The 20018-nt window shown below is 50.2% G+C and overlaps 2 protein-coding genes across 4 annotated transcripts in view; one reads left to right on the top strand and one right to left on the bottom strand.

The window, feature by feature from the left end:
- LPIN2 (lipin 2) overlaps positions 1 to 11046 on the top strand; it is an 82719-nt gene extending 71673 nt beyond the window's left edge. For all 3 annotated transcript variants that reach the window (XM_082698963.1, XM_082698964.1, XM_082698962.1), the window contains exons 11-20: positions 108 to 177; positions 944 to 1033; positions 1784 to 1866; positions 2936 to 3080; positions 4029 to 4177; positions 4743 to 4829; positions 6112 to 6264; positions 6681 to 6795; positions 7434 to 7537; positions 7872 to 11046. In XM_082698963.1, the coding sequence (XP_082555089.1) occupies positions 108 to 177; positions 944 to 1033; positions 1784 to 1866; positions 2936 to 3080; positions 4029 to 4177; positions 4743 to 4829; positions 6112 to 6264; positions 6681 to 6795; positions 7434 to 7537; positions 7872 to 8016 (1141 nt within the window). In that variant the 3' untranslated portion in view covers positions 8017 to 11046. The remainder of the gene's footprint in view (positions 1 to 107; positions 178 to 943; positions 1034 to 1783; positions 1867 to 2935; positions 3081 to 4028; positions 4178 to 4742; positions 4830 to 6111; positions 6265 to 6680; positions 6796 to 7433; positions 7538 to 7871) is intronic.
- Positions 11047 to 13338: 2292 nt separating this feature from the next.
- EMILIN2 (elastin microfibril interfacer 2) overlaps positions 13339 to 20018 on the bottom strand; it is a 55550-nt gene continuing 48870 nt past the window's right edge. The window contains exons 5-8 of the mRNA XM_082698932.1: positions 19057 to 19464; positions 17776 to 17808; positions 17075 to 17203; positions 13339 to 14264 (exon numbers count right to left, since the gene is read on the bottom strand). Coding sequence (XP_082555058.1) covers positions 13927 to 14264; positions 17075 to 17203; positions 17776 to 17808; positions 19057 to 19464 — 908 coding nt within the window. The 3' untranslated portion in view covers positions 13339 to 13926. The remainder of the gene's footprint in view (positions 14265 to 17074; positions 17204 to 17775; positions 17809 to 19056; positions 19465 to 20018) is intronic.

Genomic DNA, 20018 nt, shown 5'->3' with positions numbered 1-20018 from the left:
GTCTTATGCCTTTCCTCTTTTCTCTCTCCTTTCCTCTCTTCCCCTTCCTGTACTCTCACCCTTTCCCTTCTCTGTGTAATGGTTTTGCACAATTTTATTTCACACAGTTATTATAACTGGGCTTTGGCTGCTCCCATGATCCTTAGCTTGCAAGTATTCCAGAAGAGTCTGCCAAAGGTGAGATGATCCATTTCTTTTCATTTTTGAAAGTATCTACAGTGCATGATATTTAGAAACATCGATATGTGCACATTTCTAAACTGGGTACTATGGTAAAAGTTTTGTTTAAAATTAATTTAATATTAGAGAAGATCCAAAGAGTTCTGTGTGCCCACCCAAATTATCTCATGCCCAAAATCTAGGAAATTTGCTGGGCTGCCATATCTTTGTCATTTTTATTAGATATTTATACTGGTTTCTGACTGGGTATAAAAGTTGGGAGATTTTATTAATTATTCGCTAACTACAGAATGAATGAAAAAAAAATTCCTCATTAATATGGAAAGAAGCAGCATGAAGAGGGTGGTGTGGCCACCAGAAGTGTGGCATCAGTGTGATTGGGTCAAATTGTGGCTAATAAGCCTTTTATGTAGAACCTGAAGGTTCTAAATCTGTGTATCAGCTTAGTTGGTCCTCAAAATGCGTAAAGAACATGTTATCCAACGGTAGAGAAATGAGAGCATCCGCCTGACAGCCCCCCCGCAGCTGCTTCTCTATAACCAGACCACCCAGCCTCCTACCACAGAACCACCACAGAGCTGTGCCACCACAAAAAAGAACTATCTGCCTTTCACTGGTGTTACAGACTCTAGAGTACTTGGGGAGGTGTGGAGAATGTTGCTCACATTCCATAATAAAGCACCATCCCACATGCTGATGGTAGAAAGTAGTTGGGTCTTCGTGACAGACAGATGGCTAGACTGACCCAAGTTGATTGTTTCAGGCCACGGTCGAGTCCTGGGTCAAAGATAAGATGCCAAAGAAGTCTGGTCGCTGGTGGTTTTGGCGTAAGAGAGAAAGCATGACCAAACAGGTAACTAACCTGGAAGAAGTAATTTTTTCCACAGGCTAAAAAGAAGTGAATCTTTGGTTTATTCAAAAACTTTTTGCCACACACAAGAAAGTGAATTTGGGCTATTCTCTTAACAATATTAATAGTCCCCATTTTTGAACAGTGAGATGTGGAAATGCTATGCTACGTGCTTTATTTTGCCTTTCACCTTCACTGCAGCCTGATGGTATAGAAGTTTAAGCTCCCACTTTACAGGTAAAGAAACAGGTGCAAAGAGGTGACATCACTTGACCAAGCGCACAGAACTGGTGAGGGATGGAGCTAGGGTTTGACCATGAGTCCAGCCCCAAAGCCTGTGCTCTTTCCGCTCTGCTCACTACGTTACCTTCCAAACAGAAGCAAGAGCTTGTTCTCCTCCCAAGGAGGAGATGGCAGTGGCAGTCGTATCAGTAACTTCTGTTCTGTAGTGTTCGTGTCCCTGGCGCAGACATAATGAGTATAGGCCAGTTGTATTCTGTGACTTGAAATAGTGCCCTTTTGAAATTTTCACTTGTGGCTTTGTAGTAACAGCTTTTTTGCACAGCAGCATATGACTTTGGTCTCAGATTTCTTTCCTTTGGCACAAGTAGAAAAAGGCTGTTTCTTAAGCATTTTTAAGTTGTGGATTCAGAAAACCATTTTGTTCATTCCCTGAGAGTGCTGCTGATAAGTTTTTACCTGTCAGTCGCTGGGAGGGAAAAATTGCACATTGCTATTATTATCTTGTTTTAGCTGCCAGAGGCCAAGGAAGGGAAATCCGATGCGCCACCAACCAGTGACCTGGCATCGAGCACAAAGGAGCCAGCCAGTGGCAGGTGGGTACTCTGTCCTTCCTCTGGGCTCATAACCCCTAGGCTATGTAGCCATTACAATCAAATTGATTTTGACAGTTTTGTTTAATATTTAGTCAGAAATGTCTTTCTCTAATGGACAGTCATGACAGTAAGTGGCTTATTGGTGCCACTCAGGTAGCAGATAATAACTTCTGCTTTTCTAAAAAAAAAAAAGTTATCAGCTCAGAGGAGTAAACATACTCTGTACTGCTTTTTAAATGTCTTGCTCCATTCCTGGAGCTGTGGAATCAGATGCCTGTGAAATGGAGGCCTCTGGGAAAGGGATCTTGAGGAGCCTTAAGATGTGCTGTCTCTGGTCCCTGCTCCCTGGCTTTCTATCTGGTGCAAAAGGAAGATGCCAAGAATTTCAAGATGCACCTGGCCAGTTGGTAGAACATGCAACTCTTGATCTCCGGGTCATGAGTTCTAGCCCCCCTACCCCACCTTTGGGTATAGAGATTACTTAAAATTAAATTTTTTTAAAAAAAATTCCAAAATTGGTGTGGGTCCATTTCATTTCTTAGAAGTAGGCAACCCTCTAGATATTTGGTTTGGCTGGCCCTGAAAGATGCCACAACTTACCCTCTTCTCATTCTCACTGTTCTTATACTTCCCCAAACAGATTCTTTCCTTCTGCTCCAGCTCTTTAATTCAGGGGTTGGTCTAAGCCTGAGCATTCATTTTCTTGCTCTTTGCCCACTTTTGTTAAAGGGGTTATAGCAAATCTGTCTTAATAGTTTTTAAAATCTGTGTAAGCAATTATATTTTCTACAGTTTGCATCTTTTGAAACGTCTGTTATCTTTTCAGTAAAGGTCAATAGACCTAGTAGCATTCAATGGTCATAGCAGAAAATAATCAGTCATGGCCAGACTGTAACTGCTGGCTAGTCATTAGAGTTAGGAGGAGGATGGTCTTCTCACTTCATGGTAGGAATACTCCGGAAACAGAGGGAACAACTCTTCTCATTTAGGATCTCTTCATCCTAAATGAAAAACTCTTCTCAGTGAAGTGCCCTGCTGCTTCTTAAGTAACTGGATTGCTGTTGAATAGGCCAGCTGAGGATGACTCATCGAGCGATGAGGGGTCACAGGAGCTTGAAGAATCCATCAAGGTGGACCCTGTTCCCACAGAGCCCTCAAGTCATGGCAGCACAACCTCATATAAGAAGTCTCTTCGACTCTCTTCAGATCAGATTGTGAGTTATGTGTGCTCCGTGTGGATCCAGTTTATTTTAGTAGCTGTTTAATTAACCATGCTTCCTCTTCTGTCCACACTATCCCCAGCCCTGCACACAGGACATGGCGTGTGCTCGTAAACACTCACTCATGGTAGAACAGCATCTCCCTCCCCTGGGGACCACCTGGGGCACCTGGGACATGGCTTCTTCTACCACCCCAGACGTCCTAGTTGAATCTCTGGGAATGAGCCAAGGGATCTGTATTTTCAACCTGTTTCCCAGATGAGTCTTGTCCAGCCAGCCCATCACTGGGCCATACACTGTCTTTTAGGAGCCACAACAATAGAGAAATGCCATTTTCTTATTCAGATGCAGTTTCCTCTTTCCTGCTTGTTTCCCACTCCATTCCCCCTGTTTGAAATGGTCTTGCTATGCCCCAGGACTGTCAGGTATGGAGGAAGAGCAAAGACGTTTGGTTTCTTGGGGGAATCAGAAAAATCGCTTAGAATTCCAGAACATCATTCAGGCAGTGGCTCCTTCAGCCTCTTCTGAGCAAGCTCTCCATGCTGTGCTCGGCAGGTGCATGCCTGTGCAACAGAAACCATCCTGCCTTGAGCTGAGGCCCTGAAACACTGGTGGTGGTGATGTAAATATTCAGACTCTGTTGTAAACTCTGTTTTCACCTGGTTTTTTTCCATTTTATTACAATAATCGTATTCAAGTACTTCTTTCCATTCTTTATACATCCCCCTGTACACGTAAACACACACACACACACGCACACACACACTCATATATTTAGGGATTAGGATCCTTTCTTCACTTAACATTATATTTTAGCAATCTCTCAATGACTATATATTACTAGAAACTGATTATTAATTGTATGTAATTCCATCAAAGTGATATCCCATTTATTTTATAAATTATCTATGATTTTCCTTATTCTCTTACTTTTTATAAAAGGCAAAACTGAAGCTCCAAGATGGCCCAAATGATGTTGTGTTTAGTATTACAACCCAGTATCAAGGTACCTGCCGCTGTGCGGGAACCATTTACCTGTGGAACTGGAATGACAAGGTCATCATTTCTGATATTGATGGAACGATAACCAAGTAAGCACGAGCCCATGGTAGGCAGCAGCAGTCAAGGCGTAGGCTGCTGTGCAGTAGTGGGTAGGATCAGGGGGATCCCTCCTTGGCCACTGTCTGGTGTTTTTAAAACTCCCTGCACTGAGACTTGCATGCTGAGGTCACATGTGGTCACACGTGGTCATACACAGTCATTCTGTGGATGGTGAAGATGAATGGAGTCATACGAGTTAACATTGAAGATAACTTTTGGAAAGATTTAGTTATTTGGTCTCCAAGTTCTGGCATTAAATTTTTAAAAAGTAAGAAGGTGTTGCGATTAGGGAGGAAGAAAAGAAGATATGTGGTTATAAATTATCTCTAAAAATGAACATCTGGCTTCTACTTTTAGAAGTTCCTTAGTGGGTGGGTGTACATGCAGGGGACTGCCTTGCTGATGCACAAGCCATGACAAAGTTGTGCCTATAGATTAGATTGTCCCTGGACCCTGCCTCTACCTAGTGGCTTTTAGCAGCTGGCATTGTAGTAGGAAAACACTTGGCTTTATGCGCTTTGTTTCTGATACCTTTTCCTATTTCTACCTTCTCAGGTCTGATGCCTTGGGGCAGATTCTTCCACAGTTGGGTAAAGACTGGACGCATCAGGGTATAGCAAAACTCTACCATTCCATCAATGAGTAGGTATCCCCTCCCCCTGTGTCCACGTGCTCATGTAGCCTCACACAAAGAAAAGCATCAGCGACATGAGCTGTGTGCTAGCCATTGTGTTACATGTCTCAGCCGTCTCCTCTACACCGCATAGTGCTGGGAGTTGCAGGCACTACCTGTATCTACAGTTCTAGCTATCCTGTAGTGGGGGAAGAGGGGGCTTTGCTTTAATTTAACAGGAGAGCCAGTTTTCATTTTTGGTTTATTAGTTGGGTTTTTTAAAATGTGATTTCACTGAGTAAGTAATGTATGCGTGCATGAGGGAAACATTTCACCAATGTGAAATCCTTTCTGTTGGAGCAACAGAGGAAACAGTGCTGTGGCCTTTATGGACCGTAGTGTGTATGAGTTAAATTGATTTGAAGACTCTGCCTTAAGCATTAGTTGAGAATGCCATAATGGGAAAATTGTGAGGTGTGATTTTGTTCCTTGTCTTACAGAGTGGTTTGCATTCTATAAATTGTCTTTATAAATAAGATCCTTTGCATTTTTCGTTTATGGCAGGTAATTTAAAGATAGTCCAAGATTTTTGTTCTGATTCTCATGGACTAGATGCTAAAGACATGTCAATCTTACAAATTTAGCAGATTCCTAGTTACATATACCTCCATTTTCCTCCATGGTGTTTTCCATGGAAAATTGAGATCCTTATAATGCTAACTGCTTTCTTTATTAAATTTAAGAATTTTATTTCCACCATAAATGAAAGGAACTATATTTGAATCTTTTAAAAGAATAGTGCTGCTTCGGGGTGCCTGGGTGGCTCAATCAGTTAAACATCTGCCTTTGGCTCAGGTTATGATCTCTTGGGATTGAACCCCGCTTCAGACTTCCTGCTTATTGGGAGTCTGCCGCCTCTCTCACTCTGCTCCTCTACCTGCTTTTTAATGCATTCATGCTCTCTGTTTCTTTTTCTCTCAAATAAATAACTCTTTAAAAAATAAAACGAAATGTCAAAAAAAAGAGAGAGAATAGTGCTCTTTTTTTTTTTTAAACTTTGCTCAAAGAATGTTTCTTTTTTTTTTTTTTTTAAGATTTTATTTATTTATTTGACAGAGGGAGATCACAAGTAGACAGAGAGGCAGGCAGAGAGGGGGGGGGGAGCAGGCCCTCTGCCGAGCAGAGAACCCGATGCGGGACTCGATCCCAGGACCCCGAGATCATGACCTGAGCCGAAGGCAGCGGCTTAACCCACTGAGCCACCCAGGCACCCTCAAAGAATGTTTCTAAACAGGACATGTTCTCTTTCAGGAATGGCTACAAGTTTCTGTACTGCTCTGCTCGTGCCATTGGCATGGCTGACATGACCCGTGGCTACCTGCACTGGGTCAATGACAAGGGCACAATCTTACCTCGGGGCCCTCTGATGTTATCCCCCAGCAGCTTGTTCTCAGCCTTCCACAGGTACCTCTCCTACGCCGGCTTGCATGCCCACCCACTCCAGGGGAAGGGGTCTGATTGGTGGGGAGATTGGAAGTCAAACTCACTGTAAGGGTTTGTATATCATTCCAAGCTTCTGCATGTCTTGGTTCTTGGGCTCCCCCAGAGCATTTTAACTCTGAGCTCACCCAGTCCATATCAAACACTGTCCAAAAGAGTCAAGCTATCAAGTTTTCTTCTTCCCTAAACCCCATCACTCAGAATGTCGGTCTTTCTTGACTAGAACAGAAGGACAGAAGGAGAAAGAGAGATGCCGGTTACAAAAGACTTTCAGAAATGATTGTGACCACTGAAGTCTTTTTAGGACCATACAACAGGGAGAGCAACATTTCAAATTTGGTCATTATATTGGGTTTTTTTGTTTGTTTGTCTTTGCCTAGGGAAGTGATAGAAAAGAAGCCAGAGAAGTTCAAAATTGAGTGTCTAAATGATATCAAGAATCTGTTTGCCCCATCTAAGCAGCCCTTCTATGCTGCCTTTGGAAACCGTCCAAATGTAAGTGTCTCCTCTGGGCTACACATTCTGGTCTTTTCAGAGGAGTATTTTTTAGGGTACAGCCCCGTCATGATTCTCAAACCAATTGTATAAGCAAAATGGATGTTGTGTTTTCTCTATTCTTAATTTCTGTTCTGTAGCTGGACATCTGCCCTAGAGTTTTGATGTATGAGAAAGGGCATTTTGCCGTTGTTTCTGTGGCTTTGCTTCCATCTCCTTAGGTAGTTCTGACTCGTGTTCTAAGTGGTTCTAAGCTGTGCTCTTGGATCCCGCCCCCAGAGAGTGCTCAGCCTTCCCTGATGCTTCTCAGCCCCTCCGCATAGTCGGCCCTCCAGTTCCCAGTTGCAGAGGGTGTTGCTCTCTGGCCTCTGGCAGGCAGCAGGGCCGTACCTGCTCCTGGGCCCTGGCCTCTGCTCCACGCCCAGTGTTCTAACTGTAGTGCCCTTGGCTTTGCCTCCCCTTTTCAGTTTGGGTTTGCCCTGAGCTCACCTTCCGCAGCAGAGCTGCACTATGCAAGCTCCACACGTTTGCTGTACACCGTCTCCTGCTTGTGCAGTTCTTCTGGCTCACAAGGAACCAGAGAAGTATCTCTCAATGTCTTTTCTTATAATCGCGCTATTTAATGTTTTTTTGTCCAGGATGTCTATGCTTACACACAAGTGGGAGTTCCAGACTGCAGAATATTCACCGTGAACCCCAAGGGCGAATTAATACAAGAAAGGACCAAAGGAAACAAATCCTCGTACGTATGTTCCTGTTTCCCAGCCCACTGCCCATAGCCAGGGGTGAACCTGGGGACAGAGTCTGAGGATCAGCCCCGCTCCTACCCCCACCCCCCAATAGCAGAACTGTACCTGCGTTTTGGAGGCTTTCCTCTTTGCCTGGGTGTTTTTGCCTCTGTAAGAGCATCTGAACCAGGATCATTACGATCCTAGACTTCAAAGAGGGCCATGCCCCGGGAGGGGTTGGATGCCTTGCACTGAGGCCTCTTAGTAACTAACGTCACAGCACATAGTCCTGGGCTCTGACGTCACTTAAGGGTGACAGTTTGTGTGTTCTTCCCCAACCCCTTCTAGGTATCACAGACTGAGTGAGCTCGTGGAGCACGTTTTCCCGCTTCTCAACAAGGAACAAAACTCTGCCTTTCCCTGCCCAGAGTTCAGCTCCTTCTGCTACTGGCGAGACCCGATCCCCCAAGTGGACCTGGACGACCTGGCGTGACGTGGCATCTCCCAGGGAGGTCCTTGGGCATTTGCCCCATAGCAAGGGAAGGTGACCAGCACTTCTGGATGGAGGCCACTGGGCTACCCTCCAAGCCACAGGTGCAGGACAAGACACGTGTTGACAGCTGGACACCAGCAGGCACCAGGAGAGCTCCTGGAGCTGGAACTGTTGTCTTCCTTTTCCTTCCCAGGCCTGGCAGGGTTGCCGCTCGGAGCCCTGAGCAGGCAGGCAGGCAAGGAGCTTGGACCTGCGGTGGGAGGCCTAGGCTCCTATTACTGGTCGTCCTCACACATGTGCTGTGTCAAGTGTGTGCTGGTGCTCCTTTAACTGAATAATTTAAAAGGAAGAAAAAAGCTAAACAAAAGGGGACCAAAACATGTATAAAGTAAAGTGTTATAATTTCCACTGGGAAGTTGAGAGTGTTTCTCTCTAAATCCAGGGCTTTCTTTAGGGGATCAGGGTCCACTAAGCTGCTACAGGTCCAGTTAGTGATGTTAGTTCAAACCACCTGTGCACATTTCTTCCATGGGCTCTTCCTTCTCTGCCACCGTGAAATAGGATGTCTGCTCGGTGGGCTCCTCCAGACAGGGGCCAGGGCCATTGACCCCAGCTCCACACATATGGGCTTCTGGGGACAAAAAGCCCCTTAGATCATTGGCTTCTCAACTGTGGCTAGTCTGTCGGTGTTGTCTTGGTCCCAGTCAGGACAGAAAGGTCTTGCTGGATGTGCTTGGAGCCTGTGGGAAGAGTACTAATGGTGGGAGTTGATTGGACAATAAGCAACAGCTCTGTTTTCAGGGAGGCCTTAGAAATGCAGATAGGCATTCGTGTGGGGTCCCGGAAGAGTCCTTTTCTCTGTCTTTCTGGCTTCAGCTTCTTCTCCCAGCCTGGTTGTAAGGCCGGGTGGTCTGAGCAGACAGCTTCAGGGGAGGGACTGCCCCATGAGCCCCTCCAGAACTGAGAGCCTGGGTGTTGACGGCAACCTCAGTGTGAGAATCCAGAGGACTGTCAGAGAGGAGGCCTCCATGCGTGCACAGGCCTTGGCCAGCAGGGAAGCACTCAGCCAGGCGCCAGAGCAGAGGACGAAGCCGCGGATCCAGGTGCCCGCTGGGGGCGGCTTCCTCGCCCACCCCTGCTGGTCTGGGACTTGTGCTGCGGTGCTCTCCTCACTCTCCTCGTTTGAGTTTGCCCCGCCCAAGTAATACGGACCTAAGATGGAGAAATGGGGTGGTTATTTTTCTAGGCTGGAGAATTGGAAGTCCCTTTAGTTTGGCCATTTCTCCACGCACTTTTGTATGTGGAGACCGTGGTAGAGCCCCCCCAAACGCAGCTCTGTGGCAAAACACAGAGGCACGTGCTCCCAGAGGAGGACCAATGCGCGCTGCTTCCAGTGCAAACTTTCTGCCCTTCAGTAGTGCAAGGATTAAATTGTTTAAAGAGTTTATTTATGTATAGTAGGTTAGGCAAACTCGGTTATGTTTCTAGGAAATCTTTCCCAGTTAGTGACTTAAAATCCGAGCAGCGGTGCAGCTGGTGGGCTCTGAGACGCTGCCAGTGTATCCTCTCCACGTTCATTTTCCAGAAAGAACATGAGCTTTCTGTGCTGAACCTGAGCTTACTAGGGCTTCTCTGCACATGTGGTACAGGAAATCTTGACCTTCTATAGTCCTCTTTAGGTTGTCTTTTAAAGAGTTTTTTGATTAGACTATTCATTTTCCTCGATAAGCTCTTCTCTGTGGACACACGGGCCTTCTGTAGGTCTGACCCAGGGGCCCAGGTCTCCCAACCCTGTGCTGAGGTGGGACAGGCCCTTCTGTCCTGGTGTCCGTAAGCACTAGACTTTGTTGTTTTGTTGCTGCAGATTGATCCAGTGGGTACATTTGCTAATTAACGTGAATCTTTTTCCTTATTTAAAGGAGTCCCTCTTGCTGAAAGTAGATGATTACTATCACTATAGTGTTAAAGTATTAAGTTTGTGCTAAAACCCATTGCCATTTGGTACAAATGACATTTGTTCTTTCTGTGAAAGAGAGTTACCCTCGAGTGTGTTTGTACACAGACCCTTCCAATGGTGAGTTAATGAAGAAGCGTTATCCCGTGCTGCTTGCGGTGATGGCGGGATCATGGGATGATCGCAAGCAGATTGGGCTTTTCGAAGTCATTCTCTCGGTTGTTCCACTGGTGAAATGGCCTTGGCCCCTTTCCCTCTCTCCAGTTCAACCTGACTTGAGTATTTGCCTTGCTCCCCACGTGCTGAAGCTTCTCTGGCTGTGGTGTCGACATCTACGTTTCGGGCAGGTGTGAGGAAGTGCACGTGTGGGCCCGGAGCATGCACACTTAGCCGCCGTGTGTGAGGACTGTTTGCTGTGCTCAAAACCATCTGCATAGTTTTCAACTGGAAAAAGAAAAAACTTACAGTGTGATGTCTGTCATAAAATGAAAGCTGCTAACGGTCACAGGGAGAACAGCTGAGGAACGACAGCTAGCTAAATGACCAGAAAGTGCCTGTGCCCATAGGAGCACATGTGTCCCTTCGGGACGATGTTCTTGAAGGTGCAGGCAAGACCTTTAAAGAGAAGTAGAAAGTAAATGCTTTCTCCTTTTGCTAGTTGGTGAAAACAAACTCTTCCAGGGAATTTTAGCATCTTTAAGTATCCTGTTTACTCTGGGAAGTCTTGTTTTCCCGTTTGAGAATATGCTGTGTTTAATGAAACCGGTTAAAAATTGAGTTTTTGTTTAAGTGCTCTTTCCAGGTGAAAACTGCTTTTTTGGTTTGTTTTGAAGGTAAGAGAGGGAGGGGGAAACTTTGTTGTTTTAATTTAATTATTACATTTAGACTCTGATGAAGTATTTGATTATTAGCAATGCCACTAATAAGTTTTAAGTTGTCAGAAATTAATTGTAAACATCAGTACAGTACTCTCAGTCATGGCAAAGACAGTTATCCTAAGATAAATGGCTCATATTTTGGTGCAGTGTTTGATGTTCAAAACAAGATGTTATAACAATAAACAAACGTAAACTGAATGCATTTGACTCCTTCCTTCAGAAGACATTTAAACCATATTCTCTGTACTCTTGCCAGAAAGTGATAATTTCCATAAATTAGCATTTTGATCTCTGCTGACACTAAAATTCATCTACAGAAAGGACCTCTTTTTGGTGCTTATTTTTATAAAACCTGACTCCAAAAGTGAGGCTGCACTCCCAGGAACCAACCTCTCTTGCTTTGTAGGTTCTGCCAGAGAATGATTCATTCATACATATGTAATTCCTGGTGTGTTCTCCCTGGCATCCTCTAGGCTGGACTCCCCCACTAGCCCTCAGCCCATCAGGGGTCCCCCAAGAGGCCTGCTCAGAGCCTTTGCCACCCCACCTTTCAGGAACCCCTCCCTCCGGGTGAGTACCACTTAGCAGTTCTGATGTTCTCATCAGCCTAGGAGAGTCAAAGTGATCTTGAATCAAAAACCAAACCCCACATACTACTTAATGAGTGTCTTCTTATTCCCTCAAATTGCTGGGCTCCACCAGATGCAGCATGTGCTGGACAGGTATCCCAAAGCCGCCCTTGAGAGCCTACTTTCATGTACAGGAAAGCTTGTCCTGTCCTGCTGCTTTGTCTTGACATGAGCGCAGGGTGAGGGGCCCTGGGGTTCTTTGGGGTGTACGTAGGGAACAGAAAGGATGCACTCGGAGGGAAGTTGACTGTAAAGGAGCCAGCTCCCAGTGCTTGGGGGTGAAGCAGCAAGGGCTCATCCCTGCAGCTCCTCAGGGTGCAGCCTGCCTTTTCCCTTCCCTTGATAGAACAGTGTAAGGGAAGAAAGAAGCGTGTTCAGGAAGTGAGTGCAGATACATGCGAAGGCATGTTGTAGATGTGCAAGTGTGCGTTGGTTCTGTCCCTCTGATCACAGACACTCCTTTCAAACCACTCGTGAGAAACCGCAGGAAAGATGATCGGGCCGCTGAGAAAGCTCGATTAATGCACGGTTGTGGAAATAATTGCAGAAGGAGCCCTGATGTAGCTGTCATTCTATTTTATCTTGACGTAAACACAGGAGCTGCTGTGATTAGACTTCGTTTACCTTGCCAATCTTAGATACACAGAGCTGAAATTCATGTTTTTCAGTGAGTGAGGGTGCATTGAGAGAGGAGGACCACGCTTCACTCAGTGCTTTAGAGAACCAACCATGGAGCAGAAAGAGCCGTCACTGGCTCCCTTCTGTCTGGCCCCTGCCTTTCCAGCTGTTGAACATTTGTCCCCTTTGGCACTAAGGTCTTTACAGGGGGTGTGAGGGAAAGAGGGCGAAAGTAGGTCCATGTGCCAACTGGGTTTTCCTGAAAATACTCCACTGCATTGGGGTTTTTTGCATGAGTCATTTCTAGGACAGACAGACTCTGACAGCCACCTTTAGCCAATTCCCCAGCTATAGAAATGGGGAAAGAGAATGCTCCCCCACCACCACCATTAACTCCTGGACAGAGAGATCCAGATTTTAAAGTTCTAAAACCACAAACTGGCAGTTCTTGGTCACTTCTCCCTACCTGGGGTAAGGGAATGAGGAAGAAGGCTCCTGTCGGACATGTCCAGTGGCCACCCTGTTACCACATTTGCAAGCAGTCCTGGAAGCTCACAGCATTTTTTTTATAGCATAAGAGTATCCAGTGGCTTGATCTCAGGCCCAGGAGACTTGTTTCTTTGATCCGCATCTTTCCCTGGGGCTCTAGGGGACTTTTCTCCCCATGGGCTCTTGATCGGCCAACAGATTTTACCAGCCTGTTGAGCGGGGACCACCTGAAGCTAAGGGTCTTATGTCCTAGAGGTTTCTGTGGCTGCTGATAAAGGAGCAACATGCCTGGGTTTCCCTGGAACAGAACGTACTCTCCATGGGAAGATTCCTGCTTTTCTCTGATGATCTCAGCTTTCAGTCTGTGATCAGTTTTATGTTGGGCCTATTGTTGCCTGGGAACCCGAGAATCCTTAAAGCCACATCTGCTGTGAGCTGTGCAGCGAGCGAGCTCCTCAGCTCAGGCAGCTGCTGATTAGATGTGAATTTTAAGCATCCCCTGGAGGAGCCCCTCTTTAGCTGCAGGCCTCACGGGGGGCCTTGACCTCCAAACCCATCTGTTTTTGTTTTGGGTTTTTTTTTTTACAAGGAAAAAAAAAGTGTGTAGCTTGCATAGTGAGGGGTAACAATTAGATACTTGAGATTGATTTCTTCAAGCTACTTTCTACAGCCATTTTTTAAAAAGTCAATTACCTTTCTTCTGTTTGCTTTTTAGCAACACCTCTCAATCCATATGGTACCAGACTTCAATGACTTACAGTGGTTTTACATCTTTATTGACACTCCCTGTCTTTGCACTTCACATGTACAGGTCATTCAAGGAGCCCCCCAGGCTGCTCAGTCTCCCGGGCCAGCCCGCACCACGACCCCCAGTCTCTGTGACAGCACATGTGACTTCAGCATTTCAGTGTTTAACCTTCTCTCCTGCAGGCTCTGGGAATAAAGAATGTGGTCACGAGCCCAGTGTTGCCAGCCACATCCCCTCTGCCCTGTAGCCCAGCAGCTCTCCCCTCCTGGCAGCAGGTCCCACTCCGCAGGGGGCACCAGATCAGTCCCGTGAGCAGAGCTCTTGCCGACGCGGTGCCAGAGCCGGTGGCCGCGGGATAGGGGGGACCCCGCTTCTCAGGTAGCCGGGCAGAACAGGAGGCCGCGGCCAGGCACATGTGTCCTTGCCACCCACCGGGGACGCTCGGGTGTGTGGCCTCGGCAGCCCTGTCGGGCCTGGATCTTGGGGAAGGTGTTGGGATTTTTGCAGGAAACTAGACCAGTGCTCCATACATACAACAGAAACTGCATATATTAAGGCTTCCCAGTTCTTAGTGACTATCTTTCCCCAGCCACCCTAAAGGTGAGAAAGGAAAGGATATAAGAAGACCCCACTAAACGTGGAGTACATTTCGTCAAAGTCCGTGTGAGCCAACCGGCCCCCAGTCACCACAATGTTGACACCATCTCCTGCCTTCAAGTGCACGATGAGGTGGAACGCCCCAGGGCCCCCACAAGTGTGCAGAGCCCCCTGGGGCCGGTGGTATTCCAGGAACTCCCTCTTGTAGCCGGCTGTATGCAGCTGGGCCACACTGGCATTGGAGACCGACAGGACAGCTTCCACATACGCATCCCTCTCCGGCGTGAGGGTGGCCGTGATCAGGTAGCGCCCATCATATGGAGCCGTGAAGATGCCTGGGAGGAGGAAGGCAGATACTCATGGGACACCGTCACAGCACCTTTGGCACAGGTTGACTGTCTCAGGAGAAAAACTGGGAGAGTTGGTCACCCAGCCCATAGAGGTAAGGTAGCCCTTTTCTATTTGCAGCTGCCCTACACCCACCAAGCAACAGACCCCCCTTAGCTAGCACTGCTCTTAACAACAAACCCAGTCCTCATGGTGAGACCCCATCTTCTGCTGTAACACCCAGAAGAGAACAAATTCTATAAACCCGCCAGCATGTGGTACGGTCACTGTAACTCCCCTCCACCCAGAGCAGGCCTCAGAAGAGCTTGCCCCTGCAGCCGTGCAGCATGCATGGAGACAACTACCTAGCCTTGCTGGGAGAGAGCTCAGACCCTCTAACGTTCCCAGCAGCAAGATACACCAGCCTCCGTGGTGCTGTGTGTGCAGCACAGGTGTGGAGACACAAGGCCAAGGCCCAGCTTGGGGCCGGCTCCCACCTCCACCCGCCACCCAAGGTGTAGTGGAGCAGCAGCAGCCACCCAGATTCTGGTTGCCATTTGGGGAGTTTTCTCCAGGATGCAAAGCTCCCCAAGAGCCACTGAGAATAAGCCTCACAACTTGTGTGCTGGGCCCAAAATCTACAAAATGGTTGAGTTGCCTCCTGAGGAGAGGGGACCAAAAAGAACCCACAAAGTTTGTGGGAGAGACCACAGCCAGCCCTCATGCAGAAGAGCCAACCAGGCTGCCTGTCTTGGACCAGTATACAGGTGGCATCCACTCATGGCCAGATATAAGCCATGTTCTGGGCCTGGGGAAGCAGTGCTCAGAGATACAGAGACGGCCTGAGGAAGAAGAGATGGATTTGTAGATGTACCATTTGCAAAGTGGCAACTGGCCCCAAACCCAGAAGAGTCGGAGCCCATCCGCAACGCAGGAGCAGCCACTTCCCATGGGCTGTGGGGAGGGGGCTGGACATGGACCCTGATCACAGGCCAAGAGTGACAGAACAGAGGGCCACCCCGGAGCTGAGAGGGAACCTCAGGGGCTGGGTCTTTACCTGCCCTGAAAAAAGAGCACATGCCAGGCCACCCTGCTGTCTTCCCAGCTTGTAAGGGTGAGTTCTCCAGCATTCCACAGTCTTCCTGAGGGGCACCTGGACCCTGAAGACAGACCTGGTCCCAGCACTCTGAGCCCATGGCCTCTTCCCTCGCTTGGAGACTGCCTGTACTGAATCCACATTCAGGATTCCCCAGAACTTCTTTTAATGAGGAACTGCTCAACAAGAAGATACAGTTCTGGGCTGGGCATCCTGGAATGTGCCAGAAATGAAGCCACTGTGGACAAGCTGTCCCCACCACCAAGGCAGCATGGAGGGAGGGCCCCAGGAGGAGGCTGTACTTGCAGGGAATGTAAAGGTCTCTGGAAGCTAAGATACATCTCGCACCCCAGCCTACTTCTGCACCTCAAGAGCAGGTCAGAAATACAGAGTCCTGGGGTCCCTGGGCGGCTCAGCCGGTTACCTGTCTGCCTATGGCTCAGGTCAGGATCTCAGGGCCCTGGGATGGAGCCATGCATTGGGCTCCCCGGGCTCAGTGGGGGGTCTGCTTCTCCCTCTGCCCCTCTCCTCATGCTCGCTCGCTCGCTCTCAAAAATATTTTTAAAAAATAAGCAGCAGCAGCAGAGTCCTGAGCTTGACTTCAACTGGCCTGGAGGACACCGAGTTCCATTTTTCCAAGTTTTGCAGGTAATTTTCATGCTCAGTAAAACTTAAGAACCACTGTGGGATTTGTTAGTAGCCATGCGGGCAGACAGGAGGCGGAGGACTAAAAACTCTGCCATGAAGGAACCCCGTTTCATCTGCCTCCTCGTAACCTCCCTGAACTCCCACCTGCCATCATGCAGCTCCTCAGGGAAGACCCGTGGGGGTCCCTCAGCACGCTGGCGCTTGATGGGCTCAGAGACCGGCTACTCAGAGTCTGTGGCCTACTCAGGAAAGGCCGCCTGGCTGCTTGGGCCTCAGCACCTGCCTCGGGTCTCTGCCCTGACCTGCCCCGGGGACACCCAGGTACCTCCCTCCAGGCTGCCATGGGCTCGGCAGAGAAGTGGGGCCCGGACACGCTGGCCTTTCAGGAAAGGTCTGACCAGTCCCCGGGGACAAAGATGGACAAAAACCCAAGCTCAGGTGTGGCAGAAAGGAGGAAACCTACACAATAGGAATCTGAGGTGACCTCAGTCCTCACTATCCTCAGGGGCTGGGGACAACTCAGGTGCCACAGGCAGAATCCTGACCCAGAGCAGGAGTGGTTCTGTTCCCGAGGCAGGAGACCCCACAAACATGGTCTGGCCCCTTTTGGATGGAATGCTGTCCCCTTTTTTGGCTCTGGTCATAATCAGCTTCTGAAGGGGACAGGGCAGGGGATTTGTCTCCCACCTGTCCTGTCTCAGATACTGAAAAGGGCCTCCCAATGGCATGGAGGGACAGCAGGAAGGCGCCGGGGCACAGTGACTGGCAGGCAGAGCCCCACAACCTCCACAAACAATGATTCCCCTAGCATGGGCCAAAGGGCTGGTATGCTGATCTCATGACTAAAAAACGTTACTGCACACCCACCCGCCCGCCCGCCCGCCCCGCAGCCTGTGAGCTAGAAATGTCTTCGTAAAATCACACAAAGCTGGGAAAAGCACCCCGGGCCAGCTGGTCCCTCACGTGCCCGCAGCTGCTCCGTGTGGCGCTCCCCGCACCCAGGACCCAGGGAAGCTGACCAGACAGGGGGCGCTATCGACGGGAGATGCAGTCGCACACAGTCTCCAAGCTTACCGGTGTCGGGGTTGTACACATCTCCATCGTTAACCAGCACTTTGTTAAAGAGGACGACGCCCCCGTCGCTGGGGAAAGGCTTCTGGGTGAGCCCCGCCGAGAAAGACACCAGAGAAGGCACTGGAACCCCTGGAGCCGAGAGGACATGGAGCGTGTACAGGGGTCAGAGATCAGGGCCTGGATCACTGAGGCCTCTGTGCCAGGCTGGACGGGCAGCCTCACCGTACTCTTGCCTTAAGGTGGTAGAGCACCGTGGGACACCAAGTGCTCACACGCAAGGGCCAGACCAGTCCTGGTCAGGCCAGTAGCCAGGCCTGCTGAGCAGGGGAACATGCACAGGCGGGGGGTGGGCCTGTGAGGCCACAGGCATGTGTGAGCCGCTGCGTGACACTGGGCGTGTGTGGGCATCGGGGGGCTCAGGGCGGGCATGGAGTGGGGCACTGGGAAGCTGGGCACGGCCACACCAGGCACAGACCCAGCCAGGGAGCCTCTTGGCCAACTCCACGAGCTCAGGGTTGATGTCTGAGGGAAAGTCCTGGTCTCAGGCTTGACTCTGCACCTCTCTGAGGGCTCAGTCCAGTCAGGAGTGGTCCCCGCCCCTTTGGCGGACCCCGACTTCCACCCACATTATCAGCCCAGAGGGAGGAGGTAGGACAGGCAGGAGAGGGGCAGAGGCGGCCCTGGTCTCCCAGCAGACGTACCTGGGGGGGCTGCCGGAGGGGAGTTGGGGTATCCTGGAAAACAAAATAGGGTCGAATGTCAAACAGTAGCCCCACTTTTTCTCCCTGATCTTCAGGCTATTTCTTTAAATAGACCTAGACCTAGGCCCCCACTCCAAGCTGCCTTCCCAGGAGCAGAGGCACAGTCGTGTCCCCACTGTGCCTGCTTCCTCACTAGCCCACTTTCCCCTGAGCAGAGAAGAGCCCTGAGGGCAAGCTGGCTGGGGGAGAGAGGAGGATGCTGGACTCCGTCTTTCCTGCATGCACGTGGGGGGGGGGGGGCTAGAAGTGCGGAGGGACAAACGGCGTCCTAGACTATAACCAGCTGTAAGGCACGGCGCGAACAGGAGGAAAACTGTCCTCTCCGGAGAGGCACAGGCGCCTGGCGGAGAGCTGTGGTGGCTGCAGCTTGGGGAGGCTGAGCAGGAACAAAGCACCCATGGCTTCTCGTGTTCCCAGCACGGGCCCCTCCTGCCTGGAGGCCATGGCACCTCAGGGGCCCCGGGGGCACCAGACCCTCCCTGCTGGGGTCAGCCTGCTGGGGTTTGCTCTGTCCCACGCAGCACCCTGCTTCCCTGTCCAGGCCCCGAGCCTCTGGTCCCCCATCTGTTGAACGGAATGACTACGGACAGCACAGTGCAGCAAGCACAGCTACTGCAGAGCCAGCCCCTGATTCAGTCCCTGGCACGCAGCAGGAGTCCCACACAGGCTCGCTCCCTTTTTCTCCTCCCTCCTGCCTTGCCCCAACACCGTACCCCCCCCCCCCCCCGCCCAGCTCACAAATAGCCCTTCCTGGCCACGCAATGAACAAGGCTTTCTCCTCCAACCTCTAAGCTCCTACTATTTACCCTGCTTTTTGCCTGTGAAGGAACTGATTCTTACAGGGGTGACAAAGCTGCCCCAGGCCCCAAAGCCTGGGGTCACGTCCCTGAGATCTGAGCCTGAACCTTCTAGCCCACCCACCCCGAGGGGTGGCATTCTCCACTGCTGTGCAGGCTCCCAGGCCACACTGGGAGTCCCAGGTACGTGTCCTACCAGAAGAGGGATGCGGTGTTTACTGCACTATCCTTGGGGCTGCCCGGCCTCTGGGGTTTTAATCAGCATGAACTCATCCCTCAGCACCTCTAAAGAGCTTTTTGGAACTTGCACCGGGAACGACCCTGCAGCAGACCCCCTAAGGCTCAGGCTGACCCTCCATATAGTCTCACAACACCCAACCTCCCCAACCCCCAGGCTCAGATGTGCCAGCTGCCGGGGACTTACCTGGTGCTCCCGCGAAGCCTTCAGTGCTGGGGATGGGCCGCTGCCCCGACTGGCCGTCCACTCCTTGGGGCAGGCCCCTCCCCGACATGCCCATCCTCCCCGGAGGCCCCGCCTCCCCAGTCTCCATGATGACCCCAGTGGAGCCGGGCAAGAAGGGCAGCCCTGTCCAGCCTGGCCATGCTGGCGGGGGCAACGGCTGTGGGGGTTTCTTGGGCAGGATGGGCTGCTGGCCCATGTGTGGCCGTTTTCTGGGGTCCTCAGAAAGCGGGGGAGCACTTGGTGTTGGCAGAGGAGTCGGCTCGGGATGAGAGGCCTCAGTGGGGGCCTCCACCAGAGCTGGGCGGGAGGGCTTTCCAGGCACCTGCGGGGCCTTTCCTCCAGATGGGGGTGCTTCAGAGGGCTCCTCCGCTGAGCATTTGGAAAATGGAGAGAAACAGGCAGGGTTAAAAACCTCAGACATGACTGCTCAGCCCAGGCTCCTCCCTAGGCTAACCCTACAGGCTCAGCACCCTAGGCAGGTATGTGGCTGGTGGCTGTGCATGCAGCAGCAACAGCATCGTGGGCACTGGCCTGGCAAGCCCAGAGCAGCCTCCCCAGCGTGGGGACAGCGTGCCTCACAGCTTCAGAAGATGGGCCCCAGGTCAAGCTACCCTCAAGTCACCCAGAAGCTGGTGAGGCCAGCGGGGACCAGGGCTCAAGGGGTAGGGGGAGGATTTTCAACCTTTCTACACAATGGCTGCACTCCCCAAAGCAGCACCACTCTTAGCCCCAGCACCGAAACCTGAAACTTCGGATTTCTCCCCATGATGATACCACAGGTATGTCACGAATTACTGAACAGGACCCAGTGCCCCCAACCACCTTATGTTTCCTCGGTCACAAGTTGAGGCCCTGCTGAATGCAGCTGCCACCATGACCCCAGGAGGCATCAGGGAGCTGGAGGCTCCTCTGCAGTAGGCACA

This window comes from Mustela nivalis, assembly GCF_964662115.1.
Source record: "Mustela nivalis genome assembly, chromosome: 14".
Taxonomy (NCBI): Eukaryota; Metazoa; Chordata; class Mammalia; order Carnivora; family Mustelidae; genus Mustela; species Mustela nivalis.
Note: the sequence above shows the minus strand (reverse complement) of the source record. Positions and strands in the feature narration are given on the sequence as shown.